Source organism: Eubalaena glacialis, chromosome 3 (genome assembly GCF_028564815.1).
Source record: "Eubalaena glacialis isolate mEubGla1 chromosome 3, mEubGla1.1.hap2.+ XY, whole genome shotgun sequence".
NCBI lineage: Eukaryota > Metazoa > Chordata > Mammalia > Artiodactyla > Balaenidae > Eubalaena > Eubalaena glacialis.
The window spans coordinates 158,752,955-158,770,541 of NC_083718.1; the positions used below are offsets into that span (position 1 = coordinate 158,752,955).

Genomic DNA, 17,587 nt, shown 5'->3' on the forward strand with positions numbered 1-17,587 from the left:
TGAGGGCTGCCAGAGGAGAGCGTGCAGCCTACCCTCTGTGGCAGTACGGGGAGATGGCTCCCTCACATACTGTTCTCTGTTTCTTTTTTTTTAAACAACATTGCATGTGGTTAAAAAAAAAAATTTTTTTTTAAGTTTGAAATAGGCCAAATTTACATAAAAGTTGGAAGTAGGGTACAAAGAATTTTTTTCCTGAACCATTTGTGAGTTAAGTTGCCAACCTAACACCCCATCACCCTAAATACTTTGCGTGCATTTCCTATGTGCAAGGACATTTTCCTACCTAACACAACCATCAAAATTAACATTCATATGTTACCTCCATCTAATCCTCAAACCCCATTCAAGTTTTGCCAGTTGTCCCAGTAATGTTCTTTGCAGCAAAATGATCCAGTTCGGAATCGTGCATTGCATTTAGTTACCAAGTCTCTCATCTCCTATAGACTTTTCTCAGTAAACTTTCCTTGAGATTCATGATCTTGATACTTTTGAAGATTACAGGCTGGTTATTGTGTAGACTGTCCCTCATTCAGGGTTTGTCTGATATTTTCTCATGATTAGATTCAGGTTATGCATCTTCGACAGGAGTATCACAGAAATGATGCTTTGTTTTTCTCATTGCATCCTATCATGTGATGCGAGATTTTGATTAATCCCATTATTGATGATGTTCATTTTGCTCACTTGATTAAGGTGATGTCTTTCAGGCTTCTCCATTGTAAACTTATTCCCTGTTATAATTAATAAGCATTCTGTGGGGAGATATTTTGAAACTATGTGAAATCCCTTACCAAACTTTAGTTTTTAAAATTTATTTACTTATTTATGTATTTATTTTTATCTTTATGGCCTCATGGTTTCCTTTTTTTATTCAGTGCATTATAATCCATTAATATCATTATTTACTTGCCAGTGGGAGCCCCTTCAAACTGGTTTCTGCGTCCTTTTGAACATTTCCTTGCTTTCTGGCACAACAGGATGTTCTAGGCTCATCTTGTACTTTCTCTGCCACAGCCCTGGAATCAGCCAGCTCTCCAAAGAGCTCTAGTTCTTTCAGTGGAGAATGTTGTTTAGAAGGCAGCTAGGTGCTAGATGTGCACATTGCTATCAGAGTGTTGCTGCTCCCTGGCCCTTCAGTAAGCAGAGCTAGAAAATATATATACATGTGTCTATATATTTGTGTATAGATATATACTCATCTTCATATGTACATCTAGCTTTATTTATTTAAATTTATTTATTTATTTATTTATTTTTGGCTGCATTGGGTCTTTCTTGCTGAGTGCAGGCTTTCTCTAGTTGTGGCGAGCAGGGGCTACTCTTCATTGCGGTGCGCAGGCTTCTCATTACGGTGGCTTCTCTTGTTGCGGAGCACGGGCTCTAGGCGTGCAGGCCTGAGCACTTGTGGCATGCGGGCTCTAGAGCGCAGGCTCAGTAGTTGTGGCTCACAGGCTCTAGAGCGCAGGCTCAGTAGTTTGTGGCGCACGGGCTTAGTTGCTCCGCGGCATGTGGGATCTTCCCGGACCAGGGCTCAAACCCATGTCCCCCAGGCAGGTGGATTCTTAACCACTGCGCCACCAGGGAAGCCCTAGCTTTATTTTTATATATTATATATATATCAGAAACCATGAGTTCACACTCCAATTCCAATTCGACACCACAGATGTTTTTCCCTTTCCATGTTTTAATTCCATCCTCTAACAGTGAGAAACCTGGTCCCATTACCCTTAATATATGCCCTTTTTTGATCAATCCCTCTGTATGTAACTAATCTCCCGTTGTGGCCACTGCCCTTTCCCCCCTTGGGTACTCTTTCACCCTGCCTGTGAGTCCCCACATCAGGCTGCCGCTCCTTCTCCGCCAGCGGTGCCCTTCATACCCCGCTAGGGCTGTGGCATGCTGCATCACACCTTCCTGCCTCTGTATGGATGCCTCCTCACCCAGCTTGGGCTCTGATACTCCCTCCCAGACCCTTCTGCTCCTCCCACTTCAACTGATGTAGACCCTACTTTCCTCTGCCACAACTAATGGCTCTAAAGCCATTAGATTGAATTTTTCAGGAAGGGGAGAAGAGCTGCCCTCTGTTTCTTGACTTGAGTTGAACTTGGTTTTTTTAAATGTAAGGGAAGTATGGAACCCAGTGACTGCTGATATGTGGAGGCCTGGTCTCCTAATGTCTGCTCTCAAGACTTTTTACAAGAGAGAAGCTTTTTTATGTGGGTGAAATCAGATGAGAAAGCAAGGCCTGCAGGCGTGAGGACCTCTGGCCATCAGTGTGTTGTCTATGGGAGGGGATATGGCATATACAGTATGTAGTATGGGGGGTCTAGAGCAATCTGGGGGTGCAGGAGACATTGATGTTACTCTCTGAGGTTGCCTTATGCATTGGATTTATAGGCCCAAAGTATGGGGGTCCAGACTTGGCCAGGTGGGCATAGCCCAATAGGATAGTAGTAGTAATAATAGTAAGCTTATATTTATTGAGCCCTATGTGCCAGACCCTGCTCTTAGTGCTTTACATATGTCCTCTCATTTCACTCTCGCTTAAGGAGTAGGAGCTGCTATTGTCATTTTACAGGTGAGGAATTGAAGAACAGAGCTTGCCCAAGGTGCCATGGCAAATAAGTGGTAAAACCAGGATTCAAACCCAGAAGCCCTCCTTAATCATGATGCTTAATTGCCTGTAGTATTTGGCAGATGGAGTCTGATTGACTAAAAACACTTTATACACTATATATACACACTGGAAAACATTAAGACTTTCAGAAGTCCTTATGCATGACCTGACTTTGAGAGGTTAGAGAAAAGTTCTAAGGCCCTGAGGGACTTTGGATTCAAACTAGAATGTGCAATCTGAGCAGACTGGTGTCTCCCATCTCAGCAAGCCTTCCAGTACTGTTCAGGAGTGGGTGACGTGAAGAGTTATTTTGGATTCCGGCTTTCAAAAGGATTTTGGCCTGTTTGCCTTTCCAAGGGATTCCATAATGAAACTCAAGCCAGCCTTTGTCTATCCCCGGCTACGGAGTTTGGCTGCGTTTTTGGAGAGGCTGTAGGCCACGGTGAAAACAAGCACTACGCTTGTGCTAGAATCATGAAGAACTTAAAATACTTCTTGGTCTTTGTTCCACATGGAACCTCACTATAGGAATAGGGACATTGAGGACCCACACCAGCATGTATCCTAATAAATATGCAGGCAAGTTACTGTAGGTCATTTCTTGAGTCCCGGGAGAGCTGGGGTGAGAAGTGATACTTGGCATGATCCATGTCCGCTCAGGTGGTAGTGACCTTGTTGCCTCTAGTGTGCTCTGGACTTCCCAGGCTGCTAGCCTCCTCCACGCTACAGGAGGGAGTGAGTGCCCATTGCAGTCTTTCAGAGGCAAGCTTTTGGCTCCGTCAGACTGGGGCTTCAGGAAGCTTAAACTATGGCCATTTCCGTATTGAGCAGCATGATTTCTTGTTTGACTTTGAGGATTAAAGTTGAGGGAATTTGAGTGTTGGGTATGAAATGGGAAAAACACAAAATTTCTGCTTTATTCCTGTTTCTTTTTTTTTTTTAAGGAAGCTTGAGTTATTCGTGAGTAAAACTTAGGCTTTGATTTTTATATTTCGTTAGTCCTCTAAGGAGCAGACATTCTGCAAATTTAAAGGGAAAACTTGAAAAGTGATATGGATTTTTTTTTTTTTTTTGCACATGTACACTCAGAAAACTTTACTAGACTTTTAGCAATGCTCTCATTACCACCACATCTGGGTTTTCTCTTTTTCTTCCCTATTTAAAAAAAGTCCTGCAGTCATTCAAGGCCTCTAGTAGGGAGTTAGTCTAAAGGCAGCGGAGGAAGGCCCGAGGCTGTTGGCAGCTGTGCTCTGCAGGCTTCGTTCTTTCCCCCAGGTGCCACTTACTGGCTGGGGACTGGGGAATCACCAGAGTATGGTGAGCAAGCTCCCTGTGATGGGCTCTGCTCCTTTCCCGTTGGGAGAAGGGAGGAGGGCATGTGGAGACGTCAAGATACAGACAGGAAAGCCAGGGACAATGGCTGGGAATGGAGCTGAGGAGAGAGTCCTGGACGTTTGCTGCTGTCTGTCTGAGTCTATTTAGCTCCCAGGACTGATTGTGCAACCAGGGCACCCCGGGTTACTTTGGGAAACTTAGCTTTAATGTTAACTGTTGCCACCTGAGAAGTGAACACAGAATTTTTCTCTCTCTCTTTTGAACTTTAGAGCTCCACTTAAAGATCAAGGCTAGTGCTGCATCTTGTTTTGAGAATGGTCTGGGAGACTCAGAGCTGTCATAATGCTGTGGGGGCCAGTATTAAGGGTCTTGAACTTCAGTAACGAATACTGGGATTTAGAAAAGGGGCACAGAAACACTGGGGAGTGGTTCATGTTCTGTGACTATTCCTGAAGACCAGGTGGAACAGGGCCACGGTGGGAGGGAGTAACCCAGACTCTCTGTTCTTTTTTTTTTTTTTTCTTTTTCTTTCTTTCTTTCTTTTTTTTTTTCTTTTAAACTTTCCTCCCCTAAGTTTTAGATGCTTCTGGATGTTCAATGCTAGCACCTTTACAGACTGGAGCAGCTCGATTTTCTTCATATTTACTTTCAAGAGCAAGAAAAGTGCTGGGCTCCCACTTATTTTCTCCCTGTGGTGTTCCGGAGTTCTGCTCCATATCCACCAGAAAGCTGGCGGCCCACAGCTTTGGCGCATCCATGGCGGCAATGATGTCCTTCCCTCCCCAGAGGTATCACTACTTTTTAGTGCTGGACTTTGAGGCCACGTGTGACAAGCCGCAGATTCATCCTCAGGTAACTGTTGCATCATTGCTTCAGCAAAGGTGGGGTGGGCAAGGAGGGAGGGAGGATAGACTTGCTTTCTGGGACCCAGAGGAACTTTCTCACGTCTTCTTGGCTTTTAGCTACTCATCTGGAGTTCCTGCCTAAGAAGCAGGACTTGACTCAGGCATCCTAGGGTAAGGTAGACCTGAGAGGTCTTTGTAGAGAACTGGGCACACTGTTTCTCTCTGGTCTCAGCCTTTGGGAATCAAAATGTTTCCCTCTGTCCCATCCTTCCTCTCTCCTTTCCCTTCCCTCCTTCCTTCTCCTGCTACTGCTGCATGTTCTTTTAAGGAATACTGTGTTAGCCTCCAGAATGGCCCCCAACGATCCTTACGTCCTGATATTCCCACCTTTGGTAGTTGCCCCCTCCTACAATGAATGAGAGCTAGCCCTGTATAACCAATAGAGTAGAGTGGAAGAGACGTTGCGTGACTTCTGAGGCTGAGTCATAAAAAGCGTCACAGTCCAACTTGCTCTTTTGGATCAGTTGCTATGGAAGAAGCCAGCCACCATGCTTTGAGGACACTCAAGCAGCTCTGGTGAGAGGCACATGTGTACCGGAACTGAGGCTCTTAGCTAAAAGCCAGTACCAACTTGCTGGTCATGTTTCTTGGCACTGTCTTGGAGGTGACTCTGCTACCCCCAGTCAAGCCTTCAGATAACTACAGCCCCAGTGGACATCAGACTTCAAACTCAGGAGAGACCCCGAGCCAGACTGACCAGCCGAGCCACTCCTGAATTCCTGGCTCATCAAAGCTGTGGGAGATAATAAATGATTATTGATGTTTTAAGCCACTAAGTTTTGGGATGATTTGTTATGCAGCATTAGATAACCTGAACAACCATTGCTGGTCTGTTGAAAAGGAAAATTTCTTTGCTTGCATATTTTTCTTAGTTACCAACTGTGTTCAGAGATCTTTTACCTTTTGAGGTAGTGCTGCTAAGAAGCTTGGATTAGTAGCAGAGAGACACGTGTGCCAGGTGATATTGGATTGCTTGGTGTTTGCTTTGGGGGCCTGATTGGGGGCCGATGTGGCAGTGCGTTGTAGTGTGGGGGCCTTGGGTATGCCTGACTCTAGGACTGGAACTCTTCCCTGTAGGGCTGGATTATCAGGTGGGTAATTTGGGGGTTTGTAGACATGTGTGTCTGGGAGTAGCTTTCAGTAGTAAGAGGAGGAGAAGAGGATTGTAGCAGCAGGCACTTGGGAGACAGGGAGGTCCATTCAGAGGTAAACTGGGTTCATTTCTCATGGTTGGTTTTTTTTCCAGGGAGGGGTTCTATCTTTAGGATAGTAGATTATTTTCCATAAAGCAGATACCACAACACTTTTACCTTTCCCTTTCTTCTTTCCTGTTTGTTTCCTATTCTCAAAGTAGTGGTCTGCCTTTGGGGGAGGATTGGAATCAGGCCTGCTGAGGCTTGGGAAGACAGGCGCTGGATGAGGAGAGCTTCCTAGGGGAAGGAACTTCGCATGAAAGGGAAGACGGCTTGGGGGCAGCCTGAGCCACACTTTCTTTCTCAGCCTCTTGCTCCTACCTGTGCTGTAGGGTCGTCTTCTCCACCTCCCCAAACTACTGGAGATTCTGTGGTGGGTGTACCTGGGTGGTGAGTGGGAGTTTTGGTTATGTAGATTCTCTTGGGTTGAGAATCAGGGAGCCATACCCCAATATGCCATATTATTTCCCTTGCTGATGATTTCAGTTGCTGAGTAAGCCTTAGTAGGACCTGAGTCTAAAACCTAACACGTTGCTACTGCATAGGATTCATCCCTCTTCTGAAGCCTCATGATTGCTTGACACCTTCTTGATGACATTTCCTGCTTTCTGCTTCCTGGCACATGCCTGTGTGTATTTGTTTCTGAACTTTTCAGTTAGATTATAAGCTGAGATAATTATGTAGCTCTGTTCTCTTGTCCTACAGAGGGTCCTGCCAATGTTACTGAAGGTGAAACTGGATTCATGTCTCAGTTTGGTCTGTTAGTATCACCTTTCATCTCTCTTTCAAGGGCATTGTTCTTTTAATTTTTTGTTCTTTTTATTTATCTATTGCAATGCTGAAGATATAATGCAGTACAGATTTAAATCACTTGTATCACCAACTTCCTTCCCAGACTTAGGCACCAGGGCCTTTTAGACCTAGACTGAGGTTGGGCTTCCTGCTTTTTACCAGGGTCTGAGCCTGATTAAAGATTATCTCCAGAATCAATGAACCCTGATGATGTGATTCCAAGGGCACTTAAGGAATTGGCTGTCCTGGTTCATTATTAGCAAAGCATTAGCTGTTACTTTAGAGAACTCAGGAAGAAGCATTTGCTGTCTTGCTTATCTTTAAAAGGCAAATACGAATGATTTTGGAAATTATAGACCTGTTAGTTTACTGTGATTCCAAAGAAGATACTTGACCTGATCGTCAGATAATCAATCAGCAAACAGCTAGACGAGCATAGGGTACTGAGTAATAACTTACATGGGTTTGTGAAGAAGAGCAAATCCTGTCAGATCAATCTAACTCCTTGCTGTGACATAGTGATGGATTTGAGTGGATCTAGGGCAAGTGATAAATGTAATGCATCTCTCCTTCATTAAGCCTTTACAATGCTGTGATCAACAGGTAAGAAGGTGAGTTTGGGGCCAGACAGCTCTGTTGTTGAACTACCCCCTGGACCACTCTCAGGAAAGGGATGGGCAGCTTAGAAGTGACTTGAGACTTACTGTTATTGGCAGATTAAAGCTCCCCCGCCAACCCCACTTTCTTTAAAAAAAAAAACCTTCCCTAAAGTTTGCATGTAGCAGTGTCCTGAAGGGATTCAGAGAAAGGCTGGAGGATGGATTGGAGAAGTTGTCGGTCCCAGATAGGATAGTGTCCTTCCACTGAGGTCCTCATAGGTCAGGTTCTCATCATAGCCTCTGTATTGTTTAGATCTTTTGGTCAACAAGGGCAGTGGAGAAATTGGAAAAGCTCAGGATAAGAGGAACAAAAATTAGGGAGCTCAGCTTGGTGCTCTGTGATGACCTAGATTGGGGGGGAAGAGGGGGGAGGGAGGTCCAAGAGGGAGGGGATATAGGTATACATATAGCTGATTCACTTCATTGTACAGCAGAAACTAACACAACATTGTAAAGCAATTTTACTCCAATAAAAAATAAAAAAAAAGGAACAAAAATTATTAGAGGCACAAAAATAAGACTTAGAAAGAAGAGAAATTGAATATGGTTTTAGTGACTGATTTCTTGTCCAGACTTGGAAGGAGTTGTTCCAAGGAGTATGATGATAACTTGCTCTTCATTTTAATAAGGACAAAAAAAGAATATAAGTGGAAGCAGGAAAGATTGAGATTTGGGATGAGAATGAACTTCTAGAAGAGACAGTAAAAGGACTAGAATATGGTGTGCAGGTTAGATCAGCCCTACCTAGCTCTCTCAGAACCTCTTGATGGCTGTCCACTTGACAGAGATACTTTGTGCACAAGGTCTGTGTGCCTCCTGGGGATGTGCTTGGACTGTGAATCAGAACCACCCCGGCTCCCCTGCTGCCTGGCTCCCAAGAGTTGAACACTTGAACACAGCGCATTTCTGATTCTTTTGGGAGTGTGTCATACCCCTCAGTTGCATAGGAGGCAGGAACAAGTTTTGGGCCAGGGCCTCTCTGGAGGCTCGGCATGGGGTTCATTTCTCTCATCTGTGTCTGGTATTCAGAAATCCCTGAGTCAGCTTGTTGGGACTATCCAAAAGGAATGCCACCATGCAAACTGACAGGTGCAAGCTCTGTTGTACTTGAGTAACAATATTGTTTGTAAACATGGTAAAACATCTGGTATTTCCCATTTGTCATAATTTTTGCTGTTTATTTTTGTACTCTGTTCAGCTCACTGAAACTGGAGTGGTTGGTTTGCCAGTAACAGGCTTTCACCTTTCTGGTATTTGCACTCATTTTGTTTTACACATTTTGATTCAGATTAACATGATAGGTATTGGTTGAATATGAGCCTGTTTTTCGTTTGAAAATATTTTTTCACTTAAATGTTAACTTAGGTGGATTAAAATGTTTTAGAGACTCAAAATTTGAGGAATACAGTTCCTTTCTTGCTTTCGGAATTGTTTCTTGATATGGAAGTAGGTTTTTATCTGGTTCGGAGAATCGTGGCTGCTTTGTCCTCGCCAGCAGGAGTTCATGTTGCTCATTTTGGTGTGGATGTGCATCGAATGCTGGTGGCTGTGACCCCGAAGCCCAGGGAGCAGCCTGAAAGCTTTGGTGGGAACTTTAATTGTGCAGCTTTAACCTGGGGGCAAGTTCTCTCACCACCTCAGTGTTCAGAAAAGACCAAAGCAAATGTAAGTGAGGAAAATGAGGTGTAGGCCACAGCATGCGGGGAGGAGGAAGTAACCTCAGCTGTCCAGATGGCCAGGGAGGGGCGGCCCGGCGCTCCTGTCTGGGAGCACATGTCCTGGCTGCCGCCTCCCCTCCCTCCCTGAGTTCGTCCATCAGACTCCATCAGGCTCCGAAGTACAGCCTTTTTCTCAGTACTCTGCAGCAGCCCCGGTGACTGTTTTCCTTCTCATCTGTATTTAAGTGCCCACAACTTTGGAGAAAAATGACCTTTGGGGTTGAGGTTTTCTAGTGTTTGGTCTTTGTCCACAGGGGCTTTTTTTTTTTTAAGGAAACCTTGAAGAGACTCCATCTGCATTTTGAGTTAGAACTATGAGTAAAGGCGTTTCTTTTTTATAGAAAATTGTCCAGATGCCGGGTTATTTTGGGAGGGCAGGGTGGGGGGAGGGTTGATGGTGACAGGAGAAGGGATAAAATAGAAGAGAGGCATTTGGAGGATTTCAGTATGACTTGAAGCTGGCTCCTCATTATTAGTCTTTTGTGAGAGAGACATTTTGGAAAACGTCACAGGAAATTGGTTAAGATCCCTACAAATCACACTAGATTGATTCCCTTCTCCTCCCTTCAAGGCTGAGAGGCAGGAGCCCCCTACCCCCTACTCTCCCCCCACCTGATATACACACATTGCTCTTGCTCCATATTCGGCTTCTTCCCCTCTGCTCTTGGTTCCTGTACTTTGCAAGTGGATGGAAAGGCCATTCCCTAGGGAAAGAGCTCACCCTTCCCTCCCCATTCACTTGTCCTGGTCCAGGTTCCTCTAAGGGGGAGGGGTCGGGTCAGGCTTTTTAGCGGAGGACCCAGTTGTTGGGTGGTGGTCCATCTGCCTGTGGCCCCAGTCAGCCCCGCCCCTTTTCCTGTACAGACAGGCGAAGGCGCTGACGCTATTCTTCTAAACTGGGAAATGAAATGCAAAACCGACGTTAATGTAACATTATGGTTGAGATTAAATGCACCAAAATCAGGAAATTCAAAGTTATGCTTCCCACAGCAACTATAACTCAGCCTCATCTGGCGTGTGTAGTATTTTGTGTTAGCGTGGATGGTGTTATATGTTAAGACATTAAAGTTAACACCATAAGCAGAGCACAAAATGCTTGAGGGGGCTGAGTTATGATGACTGTGTGAGCCGTAAGTGTTCTTGCATAGGCTCTCGACTCCTGGAATAATTTTTCCCCTACCCATCAGACCAATTATTGCCTTTCTTATCTCTGCTTTAACACATCTTTTCTTTCAGGGTCACTGTAAGTGAATTCCTCTAGTGGTGGCCAGTGATGGGTGGGCATGGGGCAGCCCACTAGGCCCTTTTGTCCTTTTTGTTGCTGCTTCCGTAAATGTGGTGCCTCCCCTACCCCTTCCTGAGCCCCCCTCCACAGGCTGCAGTTTCCTGGTGGTCCCTCATAGGGATGGGCCTCCCCTGGCTCTCACTGTGGCTCCCCACTAGTGCTCCCTGAGTGGGACAAGCATTTGCCCCGTTTGCCGTGTCCGGAACTTGACCCTGTTGTAACTTCGTGTGAAAGCCGAACGGCCCTTCTTTATTTGGAGCAGACACAGCAATGTAAAAGTAAAATATACATCTCGGGGAGCGGAGCACTCGTGCATGGTGGTGCTGTCGCGTGTGTTTGGCATAGCAGGGGTACGATTGAAGTGGGTTTATTTGCTCTATTCAGTCTGCTTCTCTCCCTTCCCCAGGGTTTACACCTTTAAGCTGCCATAGTGTGTAGTTAGGCTACGGAGTTGCCTTGGGGTGGGACCAAGGAACTTTCCTTGGGGAGCGCTGGGTCACTGGTAACAAAGTCACCACGTAATTTAGTGCAAATCGGAAGACATTTCCCCCAGCCTCTTATTATCCGGTGGCCTCTCCAGGGCTGAGACAGCTGTTGGAACGCAGATTTTGTTAGACACGGAGCTAAGGTTGGTGGTGGGGAAGAGCTCTAAAGAATAGGGCCATTGATAAATGGTGAATGAAATTAGGGACTGTTAAACTAACAGTGACACTGAGCTGCCTTTTAAGGTTTTTGTTGGACATGACAAAACCAACCAGGTCAGTAAAGGAATGGGGAGGACTTCATGGTAGCCACCTTAGAGGCAACGAAAAGGCCTCCTCTTACTCTTTGGATAACAACTTCAAGCTCTATGTTAGATGCTGGGGCATAAAGACAAGAAATGATCCCTACCCTCAAGGAGCTCGTAGTCGAGGAGGGTAGACAGCCGCGTAACTGCTGTGAAGCAGCGTGATAAGTACCGTGGCGTGGGTGAGTACTCAGTACAGTGGGCACATAGAGGAGGGGACTGGTCAGCCCTGCTCACGGGTGGGGGAGGGGTTGCACAGCTTCATGTTAAGGGAAAGTCAGGAGGCCGAGAGGACCAAGTGGGCTGGAGGACTCTCAGAACTGCTGCAGCAGGAATGAAAGAAGGCACTCACCGAGTAAGCCAGGACCAACTGAATGAAGTCTGAAAAACCTGACCTGCATTGCAAGCTTGTTTGTGTGCGAACGTTGAAAATGAGGAAGAGGGAGAATGAAGACTTTGAATCCGGCAATTTTTTTTTTTTTTTTTTTTTGCCATGCCGAGCGTCTTGCAGGATCTTAGTTCCCAGACCAGGGATCGAACCCAGGCCCACAGCAGTGAAAGCGCCAAATCCTAACCCCTGGACCACCGGGGAATTCTCAGAACCCGGCAAATTATTTCACTTGTTTGGCTAGTAGGATTGTCTATATCGGTGATATGGTATTTCCCATGTTCAAGTAGAACATCTTATTGGGATGCTGCAAGTGAGAGTACAGAGGCTACAAGAGGTTTAAGAGAATTTTAGCCAGTAACGTGTGGGCCAAAAGGGTGAGGATCAAGATAGAGATATATGTGAGCTGAGGCCCTGAGGCGTTGTCAGGGAGCTGCCCCTGAAGGTAGCACTGGGCTGGGCTGCGAGGTCTCCAGGGAGAGGCAAGGGCTAGGGAATGACATGACAACCGCTCGGCCTGCCAAGTACTGGCAGTTTGGATCTGGATCTGCTAGGCATCCCTTGGGAAGACCTCCTTCCGTAGATCAGGGAGGTTTATACCCTTCAAACAGATAAACGGCCTGCTGACTAACATTGAGAAACAGAAGGAAAGAGGGAAGGATTAATAAAGAGGCAGGAGAGCCTGGATGAGAAGAGATTTGCTACAGTGGAGGTGACCAGAGGGGGTGGGAGGTGGGGACGAGCTCTCCCTCAGAGCAGCAGCAACAGGTAACACAGCCACAGAAAGAAAACCAGTTAGGTTGGGAAGGGAGGAGGGGGAGTGCAATCCAGAGGAGCGTTTAGGGTTGGTCCGTGGGCTTCACTTCTCCTGCCCCCATCATGTTTTGTTTTTCCTCTCCCCTCTGTTCATTACATTTCTCACTTTGTAGACTGAAATCAGTTGTCTGACATGAGGAAACTGATGTTAGGAGATGCTTCCTCCATCTCTGTGTCTTGTTAGGAAAAAGGATCCTGCATCATTTTGATTAAGATGCCATTGGAATGATTATTTTTTATTCCCTTATCCTGGGTGTTCACAACCTTAAAGAGCCCCCACAGTCATGCGTTTATGTGATGAGGTTTGAGCCCTAGCTGTGAAAACTGAGTCATTGCCTAAAAGCCTGAAACAAGAGTGTTCCCAGATTGACACTAGCCCCCCAGGCTGGCAGGTCTGCAGCAGAAGGGTGAGCAGGCTAGGACAGGCAGAGAAGGTTTGTGTGTGTTGAGTGCTACCACAGGCAAAGCCCGATTAGGTGCTGGGAGAATCAGAAAGGAGGGAGGTAGACTCTGGAGGGGGAGTCAAACATCAGGGAAGCTCCTAAGCTGAAGTGAAGGTGCCTTGGAACGGGCTGCTGTTTAGGCCCTGCCCCTGCCTGTAGCTGGCCAGTGGGAGATCTTGGTCTGTGGTAGCAAACGTCTGTTGTATGGGCTCCACTTCTGTTCCAGTGCTATGGTCTAGTGCTGGGGAGGCCCTTCCAGCCAAGGGCTCGTCTGAAGGCTAAATGCTGGCAGAGGCTCTCACTGGAAGATGCCGATGTTGCTGAAAGGAGAGGAAGTGCAGAGTCCACAGTAGGGTTGGGGGCAAAATTGGCGACCCAGAAAAGGAAGTGTGAATGTATTGTTGAGTGGAAGAGAGGAAACAGAAATAGATATCATAAGCCAGAGTTCATGGGAATGGAGGGAAAAGTGTTCAAGGGGTTAAACATGGGCAGAGGGAAACTGGTTAGGAGGCATTACTTAAAAGTGGGTTAGTGGGTTGGACTAAGGTGGTGATGGTGGGAATGGAGAAGGGTTACATGTTGTAGCCCTTAGATGTGCTGGGAAAGAAACAAGCTTGAGAACTGTGCTCTTAAGTAGCTCATAGCTTTTTTGGGTACTCGTGGGCTCTGGTAGTCAGTGGTGCTAAGAGATCTGGTAAGGAGTGGAGAACGAAACCTATGGTTGTCGTACGTGGAGTGCTCTGCGCTGAAGGTCCATGTCGGGTACACCTGACATAGGTCAGCTCCTTAGTGGTGATGTAGGCCGTTACTCTTCCAGGGTCTGTTTGATGAACTGTTTGGCCATTGGCCTTTGGGAGGTAGGTGGTGATGGTTGGGTAGATAGGATGATAACTGGCTGAAAAGCTTGGAATCTTGCTCTCCACAAGTGTGATACAAACTGAGGGCCATGGTTTGAGATTGCGATGTCTGAAATGGAGTCCAGGGACTCTGTATTGTTCACTGTCCACCCCCACCCCACCCCCAGCACTCGCAGATTTGAATGAAAGGCCAACTGCTCAGCTGAAAGGGATTGGTAGTTAGTTGGGGATGGAGGAGGCTGGGACTGATGAGCGGGAGGAAACATGCCATTTTGATAAGGTCTGCTTTCACTAGAGAGGTAACATGACTAGAGGGACAGTGCTAGGGGAAGGCCTTAAAGGAAGTTCATGGCGATGGTGTGGAGTGTGGTGAGGCATCTCCAGCTTGGGGCCTCAGGATATCGTAGGAATTGCTGTGATCCCGCTCTGCATCCGTGGCCAGTGTTAGGCCTTTCTCAGGACCAGGGGCAGAAAAATAGCTCCTGGCTTATGTCTGTAATGAGAGGTCTTCCTAGGAGACCTAGGTATCCAATCCTGCTTTTTGGTTCATTTGTACAGAAGGAAGGTGTTTTTTTGGAGAGAATAGTATGACGAGTGCTCTGTTGGGTAGCTGATGCCCTGGGTCTTGACCGCATTCTTAAAGGGAGCAGGCATTGCCGTGGCAGGAAGACCTCTTGCTGGCTTCCTAACAGAGATGTGTCAACTTGCTCTACAAAGTTCTGGGATGTGAGATGCCAGCTTTTCCTCCCCTGGATCTTGGCAGCCAGGAGAATGAAATGTCTGATGGCAGGAGCCGGGAGTGGTTGGCAGATCTAAAGGGCTCACTCAAGGGGCTTGAAAGTGGGCCAAGCAAGGGTTTGTTCTGAGAGAAGAGCTGAGAACCTTGTGCTCTGATTCTCACTCGTCAGTATCTCTGTGATAAGGAGCTAGTCACACAGATGTTCTAGATTACACCTTTGCTATTCAAAGTGTGGTCCGAGAACCAACAGCGTCCCCAGGGATGCATCTCTGGGAGCTTGTTAGAAACACAGAATATCAGGCCCTACTCCAGCGCCAAATGGAATCTGTAATTTGACAAGATCTTCAGGTAATTTGAAGTCTGAGAAACACTGCTCTACTCTAGACCAGTGGTTCTCAAGCTTCAGCAAGTATCAGTATCAGCTGCAAGCCTTTTAAAACACACTGCTGTGCCCACCCTCAGGGTTTCTGATTCAGAAAGTCTGGGGTGGAGGCCAGGAATCTGCATTTCTCATAAGTTCCCAGGAGATGGGATGCTGCCCGTAAGGGACCATGCTTTAAACCACTGACCACCTTAGCTTTCTCGTGTATAAAATCGGGCAGTGATACCTGCCTCCCTTACAGAGATGTGGGTTCCGATGAGCCAGTGTGAGAGAGAAGTGTTCAGGCAGTGTGGGCAAGATGTCAGTCTTTGTTGCTCGCTTACTGGTCAGTGATTTTGAAAATCTGCCGTCATGGCAGCACAGTTGTTTCCCTGTCCTGGCTTCTAGCCGTCAGGTACACACAGAGAGCAGGGAATCTATGAAGCATCCCAGGGGGATTCAGTCTTCTGTGAAGAGACCAGCAGCCCCTGGGGCTGTGGATGGGGACTACTGAGCAAGGCTTCCTAAAGCCCAGCCAGCCTCTCTGGGCTCCTCTCCAGGTTGCCTGACTAGAACCCGCTGTCTGCCTGAGTGGGCCTGGTCTGTCTTGATCACCTGTTACTCACCCCCACCTCTTCACCCCCGGCTAGTGGATCTTCAGTGCGGTATTTGCACTGATTGGAAAAATGGTCTTTGTCAAACCAAGCCTCTGATTCATCTTGTGATCCTGAGCATGTTACATAACTTTCCCCACCCTATTGGGTGATTAACTGAACAGGCTTTGGCTGCATGTGCCCTGGTCCCAGAATGTGGACTCTCAACCTCCAAAGAGAGGGGAAACTCAGGTAGAGGCTGTTCTAATGAGAAGCAATAGAGCAGAGTGGTTAGGAGCATGGACTCCTAACCACTGGACTGGACCCTCTGGATCTGAGTCTGGTCTCTACCACCTACTAGCAGTATGACTCGCCTTGAGCAAGTTACTTGTACTCTTTATGCCTCAGTTGCCTTATTGGCAAAATGGGATTAATAATAGTATCAATCTTATAGGACTATTGGGAGGATAAAATGTAAGAGCTTAGAACAGTGCCTGGCATGTAATAGCTATATGTATCAGCTCTTGTTAGTAGAATTACTACTAGTATTATTTTGACTCATGGCCTCATGGTGAGCTTTTGGGATACAGCAGGTGGCTGGGAGGCAGGCCCTGCTTCTCTGGGGAGCATAAAGGGAGCCTGCAGGCCCTCTGTCAGCATGTAGATGGGAACGCAGCACTATCCAAAGAGATTTTTTCCTTCCACTGGGATGGTAAGTTGGACTTCGCACCCTTCCACTTCCCTGCCCTCCTATAGTGCTGCCGCTGGGGAACCTCTCCTGCACAGAACCTGAGATTTGTTTAAATAAATTCCATGACAAATGTATGTAAACAGATAGCTACAAAGAAATCATTTGGTTGTTTGCTGCCCTGAAGGGTCAACTTCACAGAGGCCACTAATATCAGAAGTTACTTACAGTTGAGTATCTAGAAGTGTTTGAACTGAGGCTGATTCAGAGTCATGTGCGTGTAGAGGTAGACGCAGGCTCGTACACCCCTGGGTGAGGATGCAGTTTCTAAGACTTTTGGTCTCCTTCATTTATTGGTATTATATATTTTTTTAAAATTCAGATTTCAGTAAAAGTAAATTATAATTCACTCTGCACCCCCCCCCCCCATAAAGAATAGCAGTGTCTATTTTCAGCCTCTTTTCTACATTTTAATTGCTCTGGGGTCTATGGGAATGGGTGAAGACGGACATGTAGGTGAAAAATCAGCCTTTTAAAGCTCCAATTTTTTACCCTTCCTTGTCCTGAAACTTAGAGCATCAGCTCTCATCTGTCAAAGTGTAAATCAGCAATTAAAACCCAAACAGCCAAATGCCAAAGATGACCCGAAGCACAAAGCAACTGACAAACAAGTCCGGACAAATCGACGGGTAATTTATAAGCTTTGCCCTAAAATCTAATTATTTGGCAATTCGAATTTGCAGCCAGCCAGGGCTCGGCAATAAATTTAACCCGCCATAAATTATTTAGGAGCAGGCTGTGGTGTAAATCAAAACCACGAGTGTTTGTTTAAGAAATAAGCTCCTTGTGCATAAAATGTCTTTTTTTTTTTTTTTTCCAAAGGAGAAACTGTTAAGCAAACCATGTTCCCTCCGTTGCCCAGTGCAGCCCTCACTTCTCCCTCTCAACTTCCCCTCTTCCCTGTGGCCAAGAGCCTCTTTGATCCCTTGGAGAAAGGGCCTGCCTTTGCATGGAACTTTTATCCAAAAATCATTGTCTGGATAAAACCCATGTTTTCACCAGGTACTGCTTTTTCTGCCTTGCCGTGTGATAATGTTGCTTTTGGATTTTATCAAACCTTTCTCTGCAGGGGTGCACAGTTTTTGGACTAAGAGTCAGTGGATGTAGAGAAGGGATAGATTAGTTGTTACCGTCTCTAAATTGAGGGAATGTCAGTTCCTAGGCTGAGAGAGGGGAGCCATGAAGAATGATCTGCCCATTTTAGACAGGACCGTAGAAACATCGGCTCAGGCAAAGAAGAATCTGTGCTTTGGAGAAAAGGTCTGTAAGAATGCTACACTGTTAAACCCTCTGGCCCATTGTCAAGAAATGCCAAACCCAAGTCCCTTCTGCTTAAAATCCTTTTGTTGTT

The 17,587-nt window shown here is 46.3% G+C and overlaps 1 protein-coding gene across 8 annotated transcripts in view; it reads left to right on the forward strand.

Moving 5' to 3' along the window:
* ERI3 (ERI1 exoribonuclease family member 3) overlaps nucleotides 1-17,587 on the forward strand; it is a 128,642-nt gene that overhangs the window by 9,984 nt on the left and 101,071 nt on the right. For 5 of the 8 annotated variants that reach the window (XM_061186665.1, XM_061186664.1, XM_061186666.1 and 2 more), the window contains one exon: nucleotides 4,527-4,804. The exons of the other annotated variants lie outside the window; for them this stretch is intronic. In XM_061186665.1, the coding sequence (XP_061042648.1) occupies nucleotides 4,550-4,804 (255 nt within the window). In that variant the 5' untranslated portion in view covers nucleotides 4,527-4,549. The remainder of the gene's footprint in view (nucleotides 1-4,526; nucleotides 4,805-17,587) is intronic. 8 annotated transcript variants of the gene reach the window in all.